The sequence below is a fragment of the Terrapene carolina genome, unplaced genomic scaffold, assembly GCF_002925995.2.
Source record: "Terrapene carolina triunguis isolate 2854851 unplaced genomic scaffold, T_m_triunguis-2.0 Scaffold97, whole genome shotgun sequence".
NCBI classification, from domain to species: Eukaryota; Metazoa; Chordata; order Testudines; family Emydidae; genus Terrapene; species Terrapene triunguis.
Genome location: NW_020664448.1, coordinates 4,696,681 through 4,704,170, shown reverse-complemented (window position 1 = coordinate 4,704,170; position 7,490 = coordinate 4,696,681). Strand labels below are relative to the sequence as shown.

General features: G+C 42.5%; 1 protein-coding gene across 1 annotated transcript in view; it reads left to right on the top strand.

Moving 5' to 3' along the window:
• RSF1 (remodeling and spacing factor 1) overlaps positions 1–6,481 on the top strand; it is a 127,774-nt gene extending 121,293 nt beyond the window's left edge. Inside the window, exon 16 of the mRNA XM_026651580.1 lies at positions 5,227–6,481. Within this exon, the coding sequence (XP_026507365.1) occupies positions 5,227–5,276 (50 nt within the window). The 3' untranslated portion in view covers positions 5,277–6,481. The remainder of the gene's footprint in view (positions 1–5,226) is intronic.
• Positions 6,482–7,490: the final 1,009 nt, after the last annotated feature.

Here is a 7,490-nt window from a genome sequence, read left to right as displayed (position 1 = left end):
TTTGCATGTACCTTCCACCAGCAGAAGTTGGTCCAATAAAAGATATTGTCTACCTTGACTCTCTCAGGACTTAACAAATGATTCTACAGGAAAAAAGCTGTTCTATTGAAAGCCGTAATAGGCCTAGTACTGGCACACCATTTATTAGCTAGATGACTGTAAGGTTCTTAATAGATATTAATCTGCTACTAAAGTTAATGTGGTAGAAAAGGAAATCAAATCATAAATCTTTTGCTTTTAATTTCATACTCATTACATTGACTCTGAAATCTTGTACAGTGTCTTATTCTTACAGTACATTCATTAAAATGGTACTTCCCCCAACTTGCATTAAAATTCTTTTAAATGCCAATGGTTGCTAATTTCTTACTTGTTTCACGGCCCTCCTTTATAATACATAGCAGCTATCATATGCTAGTTGCCTGATTTGAAAAGTTTAATATCACTATTTTAGTGTATAATGGCTGTCAAATGGGCACGTTCTGTGTGTTTTATACCTGATGTTCATGTCTCTATTCACTGTCCCAGTAAATTTAATACAGATTGCTTGCTAGCAGAATGGTTGTTCCAATACTCTGTGATGATTAGGTGAAAACTCCCAAATATGGTCTCTTAAATTTTAAGATATGCTTACATGAAATACAGTTTTTGTCTTACTTCTGTGTGCTGTTTAAATGTTTGCAGAGAAACCTACAGTTCCTTAAAGTTTTTATCTCAAATTCACTGATGGCCTCATTTCTGTTTTATCTTACTCTTAAGAGGTAACATGGTAAATTTCAGAAAGCTTAGCAGCTCTTTCTAGAGTTTAACCCTTGCTTTGCTTGAGTCCTGAACCTTGATTTTTAAATCTTTCTCTGAAATCATGGCTTGCTATATTTTGAGGGGAAAGGACTGAGGTGCACACACTGCATGTGTTGTGTGTGTGGAGGGGGAAAAATATGTTGAAAAAACTGGAAGTGTAATTCTTGTTGCACATAACTTGGGTGGTGCTTTCACTGTTTTGTTTCCCACCAGTAATTTCACCTGCATGTAAAACATACATTAAAAAATTTAAAACGAAAGTCATGGTGGTCTCAGTGCTCAAAGGGATTAACTGCAGTTTAATAACAGCTGATGTTTTTAGATTTGCAGTACACAACTGTTTAAATACTGTATTCCTTGTAAATGAAGTAAAAAAAAAAAAATGTTAAGGCTGGTGCCAATATTTTTGTTAATGAAATGTTCATTGTTGTCTCTCACTACAGTCTGGTCAGAACACTTTGTGTATAAGCTGGGCCTGAAGCCATTTTATAGCTTGTAGGCCTAATTGTGTAACTTTTTCTTTCATAATGTTTTTGTTATAATATCTACTGTCATTTCTTTCATATAAATATGACATGTAAATTGTCATAATAAAAAAATTAAATAACTTGATGATGTACAAAGAATAATGTGTCTGGGAGAAGCATGTTTGCTTTTAATTTTCCTGGCACCTAAATAGCAAGGAGGGGCTTCTTTTTGTCTGACTTTAAGGTAGATAGTGGAAAATGGCTGCTGCAGATCGGTCCAGCCTTTGAAAGTGACATTTGTTTGGCTACAAGTAGCAAATTGTGCTTTTTCTCTTAGGCAGTTCAGCCTGTGAGGTTTTCTCTTTGACCAGCAGTTGATGACAGTGAAGAAATTTGAAATCCCTATCTTTTGTATAGCTGCGCTTGACTGGTCTTTGCTATCAGTTTTCTCTGTATTCTATATTTTCTAGATATACTATTTTTAAAAATAAATATAGGGCTGTTCTATTAGTTGATCCAGAATGGCAAATTGGGAGACTAGCTGCTTAGGGCCACATTTTTAAAGGTATTTAAATGCCTGGTTAGATTTTCAAAAGCATCTGGGCACTTACCACCGGCTGAAAGCAATGAGTTTTAGGCATCAAAGTGCTGAAAATCCCACTAGGTGCCTAAATAGCTTTAAAAATCTGACCCTTATTGCTTTAGCTTTGCTGCCACCTGCTCTCTTTGACTAACTAAACCCATGTTTGTACAAAATCGTTGTTGTTGTAAGGCTTAAATAAGCTCCTCAGAGTGAGACATCCAAAGCCAGTCTGTCAACAGAGCCTCTCAGACATGTATGGGTGCCTTGGTCAGGGGTTCACGATCTCCTAGATCAGAGTTCAGTCATTTGATTGTAGAGGCAGGTTAAATATAGCCTGGAAAAGCTTCAACTTTGCTGAGACCTGGGGAATGTTGGTGCTTGGCAAGAGGCCTCCTTAAAGAAACAGCTGCAGTTAAAGGTCCAGTTTAGGAAAGGAAACACATTTGATGATACTTTAAAATCATGTTGATGGCAAGTAAATTGATTGGGACTGCTGGGAACCTTTAACACTTGTAATGTTTTGGGTTTTTTCATGATGTGGTTTATGGAGGGTTTTGGAAGGGGAGATCCTGGCTGAAACCTGTTGCTTTGTTGGAGTACTAGGAGGCAAAGGAGGAATGGACCGAGTAAGCGGTACACAAAAATGACGCTCAGTGATCCTACATAGTTCCAAACCAACTGGATTTTGCCAAGCGCTGACACAAGTGGAAGAAACGCCTAAACCTACAATAGTTCTTCTTCTGCAGTACAGTGTGGCTATAGTGACCCTAATGTTAATAAGAGTTTAATACAGGAAAGGGGTCATCTTGAATTTGAAAGTGGAAACATCATTTTGTATGGACATGGAAGAACTAAACTCATGCATCTGAGAAGAAAAATGTAAGAGATATAGATCCATGGTAGATTCTCAAGGTAGGCAGAGTAAGCTTTGTCTATGCAGTTCTGAGTTGGAGACAGCATGCCATTTATGTGATGCTGTAAATTGGCTCTGATCACTCTACATATCCACTTGCCTTAAGCACTTCCGCTTTGTCTGCTGTAATCTACTCAATGGTGCAGCTCACCTAGTGGTGAAAGTGGTAGGGGTCAGGGTCTCTCTTACCACAGCATTATTGTGGTTAAAACACCTAAGCCGTGTCTATGCTACAGCTCCCACCATTTCTGTTACTGGTGGAGCTGTACCAGTGATGAATTACAGCCATGAACTTTGTTTGTAGAGACAAGGTTTTCCAAGTGTCGTCAGCATCTCCTGGCATGGATCACCGCTTTTTAGCCATAACTTACAACCAGCAATATGATAGCCAAGCCAGACAATTCCAGGCACAAGGCTCTGAAGCTTTCAGATGGGACTCCAAGAGCTCGGCTTCTTTGTTCACTTATTCATACATGACAAGAGGTGCATCTGGGCTGAGTCAAGTCCTGCAGAGAATATTAGAACCACTAACTGTGACAAATCTAAAGAGAAATGTATTTACCGCTTGTGATAGCTGGTCTGATAGGTGCTTATGGCAATGGATAATCATAACATTAAGAAAAGGAGTTTTTAGTGGGCAACCAGGAAACAGCCCCAGAAAGTACAGAAGAAAGCAGGAGCTAAATTGGAGATCAGTTTGATGGCTCTCAATGCTAACCTCTGTGAAGTCTCTCATAACCTATTTCCTTCTACTCTCGGTATATTTTTAATCAAGGCCCTTATTTTTTTGGGGATACAGTGAAATTTACTTGCTGCAGAATTGTGCCAGGCTCCATGCTTGGATTTATTGTTATTTATTATGTATTTGTATTGTGTTAGTATCTAGGAGCCTCAGTCATGGGCCAGGACCCTAGTGTACTAGGTGCTGTACAAACACAGAACAAAATGATGGCCCCTGCCCCCCAGATCTTAAAATCTAAGTATAAGACAAGAGCATTTAAAACAAACTTTGTTTCTAGCCCTTGTGGCTGGGAAGAAAAGCTTCCAACTATGAACTGTGTAAAATTGCTGCAATGTGTTTTCCTTACTGAATCTGTAGACAACCCAAAATGACTTCTCTGAAGGGTATGAACTTCCCATTTATCTCAGTAGTGTTGTAACACTGAAGATTAATAATGGTGACTGGAAATGTCAGTATTGGCTTTCACTGATTATTTTAGCAGGAACCAATTAATATGCTTATTGTTAGATCCAGCGGCAAATGCTGGAACATGGGTCAGCTGGCTGTTACAGGGAAAGAGACTGTTGATTTTTTTCCCCCTCCCAAGTGCTAAAAGCCTTTAATAGCTGCCACACCCAAACTACCTACCCTTCCAGTTCCTATCCAAACTCTAACCCTCCCCACCTTCCACCCCCATACCATCTTCTGCAAGGTAGTTATTCATGGTCAGCACAGAAATCTGTGGCACAATGAAAATAAGTGTGTATGGAAGGAGTGTAAACTTCAATTTAAAACAAGTCACTGTACTATTATTTGGTTTAAATTTTGTACTCAATAAAAACCCTCCATTTAAAAAATTCTGCCGAATCCGATGCAGGATTTCCATTTTGCTCCAGAAGCAGTGGGAAATGCCTACGGACTGTCTGTATATTAAGAAGCTGGGCAGTGGGTCAAATTGAAATGGTGGTTTCATAACCTCTAGTTCATGATTTGTAGTGGATGTGTCTTGTGCAATGTGGAGGGGGCACCTCAAGAAGACAAGAAATTTGCACTGGTGTAGCCCCAATGATGTCATTATACTGGTGCAAACCCCTAATGCAGACACATTTTCCTGGTGAGACTTGATTTAGTAAGTGACCTGTACTGGTGCAAGCCCCCCACTTTAGATCAGTACAGTGCATGTCTACACTGGGGACTTGCCGTGGAAGTTAAAGGGGTCCAAACAAACCCACTATAGACAGGGCCTAAATCTGAGAGGGTAGTCCAGTCTTCAGAGCCATGGAGTCACTAACCTCAGTCCTGAGACCACCAACAAGTGGGCTAAGTAGTAGAGGCTTGTGATGTAGTTACCTTCCCAGCAGAATCTGGTTCCAGGCCTCCAAACTCATCTCTCAAGAAGTACCCACACAGTTATCAACAGGTAAGTTAAATAGATAATATTTAAATAGTAAGGTGTATATATGACTTCCTACCTTTAACTTTCAAGGTGGGATGAGGCCTGGGCTTCTGCCTATCTAGCTAATAATTCAGTTTACATGCTGCGATGATCCCAGAAGAGCTACTTTATTCTTTTTTCCCCTCTTATCTTTGCCACCTTTCATGCTGAGGTCTCCATGCCTTAACTAGTGTCCTCCATCAGTCTCTCCGCATTGTCACTAAGGTGTATTGAGTCGAGTAGGTTCATCTCTTGTATCTGAACTGGTGCTCACTGTAACACTTCTGTTTGCTTTTTGTTTTCTAGATGATGACAATGTTTTAAAAAAGAAACTGGTAAAGACGCAGGCTTTCTGAAACACAGACTGGAGGTGTGTTTTGAAGTCAGGCCACCATTTGGTCAGGACTCAAAACCCAAAAGCAAGAAAACAGATTTTTCTGGGTGAAATCCCCCCTCATTTTATTTATTAAAGAATTGTATATACTTGATGGAAGATCAGTGACTGTGCATTGGAAAATAACCTGGCCCAGTGGTTAATGAGGCACAAATCCGAGTAGTGCAAAGAACATCTGGAATAGAATATGGAACATGATGTCATTACCTATTGCTCTCTTCCCCATCTCTTCTCTCTCTCTTCTCTCGCCCCCCCCCTCCTGTTTTATGGCGGGTAAAGAAGCCAGACGCTTCTGCAATTGCTGTATGCCTAGGACAGCCCCCTCTGTCTCTGAAGAAAGGTAGGGGTGTGTGATATGGGTGGGGCAAGTACCTCCATGGAAATGTTCACCTTCTCCCTCTGCTCCTGTAGCAAGTGCCCTGGTGCACAATGCAGTCTCAGCCACCAGCATTCACTTTATAGGTCATAAGAGCATGTGCATGTGGCCTATACCTAGAAAGTTGCCAACAGAGTCTTCTACCCACTGCCTGACCTGGAAGTAGGAAGAGCATCATGTGTGCTTCCGGTGGGTGTGGTCACAGGCACTGGGAGGCACCAGCCAGCAGGATGGAAATAAAGAGGGATAAAACAAAATTTCTTGCAGATAGGAAAGGAGAGAGGAGTTAAAAGGAACAAAAGAACACAGGTGAGAAAGCAGTTGCTACTGGATGGGTTGTAGGTACTCATTTCCTGATCAACTGCAGAGTGTGGAAGGCTCAAACCGAAAAATGTGCCAACCGCTGCTGTATCTAGTGTACCTGAAACCAGTGGCTAACCTGGGAGCAGCACTGGGCCCTCTACCTAAACAGAGGCAACTCCAAAGCTGCATTGTAAAACTCTGCTTGTCACTCTGCTTTTTCTGGTGTGTGCATGAAATCTCGTAAGTTCCGTCATCACCACCATAGTGGCTCTTTGCACCTGAACGAATAAATTTCCACAATGATTTTTTCCACCTCTGTTCTGAAGGACTGGGTGTCTTTGGGTCGAACAGGTTATTAAAGGTCCTGTGCTATTTTATGTTCAGAGCTAAGAGTGTTAATTGTCATGTGGGATCCTATTTTTCTGCCATAGAATAAGAGTAATTCCTATGTAAGACAATAGCAATTATTTGTATTTTGTAGAAATAAAATCAGGCCGTAGGGGCCCAGCTTTCTCATTCCTTCATTGCTGTGTTTCATAGGAGTCTATAACATGCATTTCTCTTGCATGTGTCATATTGGGTGGTTTCCTGGAGGGGTTGGGAGGTAACAGGCAAGAGTCCATATGGATGTTGCAGTTGGAATACTGCTATGGGGTATGTGCCCAGTCTGGGTGGGCAGGTACCATAGGTGTGGGCATTGCAGTGTAGCAAAGGGTTGGGTATTGTCATGGGGTGGGGATTATATGGGTAACGGCCAGGATGGGGTTCACCCTATGGCAAGAGAGCTAATGACTGGTGGTGCTACTGCCTTGGTGAGTGGGTTCCTAGCAGAGGCGCTGACTTTAGGATTTCCCCCAAGGGGCTGGACCCCTGCTCCACCCCAGGCCCTGCCAACATTCCACCCCTTCCCCCCAAGTTCCTACCCCTACCCCCCCCTTCCTGCCCTACCTCCTACCTCCTCTCCCCCCAGCACCTCCTGCATGCTGCTGAACGGCTGATTGCAGCCAGTGGGAGGTGCTGGGGGGGAGAGGGAGGAGCTTATCTGTGCAGCCCCTGGCAGGCAGGAGGCACGGGGGAGGAGCTGATCCATGGGGCTGTCAGTAGGTGCTGAGCATCCACTTTTTTTTCCCCCTGGGTGCTCCAGCCCCAGAGCACCCACAGTCAGCACCTATGGTTTCTGGGGGGGTGGGTGCAGTTAAGTAGCTGGTGATGGCAGCAGCAGATGTGCAGGGCCGTGACAGCCATGGTATCACATAGAATAGACTCCCCTCTTCAACATTACTTGTTTTCCACCTTCAGTGAGAGTCAGGACATGTGTATGTTTGAAACACTACACGAGCACAGCTGTGCCATTCTAGTGCTTCAGTGTAGACGCAACTGCTGGGGAGGGGGGGAGGTTTCTGCTGTTGGTGTAGGTAATCCACCTCCCCAAGAGCTGATAGTTAAATTAGCACAGACATTCTTCTGTTGACTTAACCCTGTCCACAGTAGGGGGGG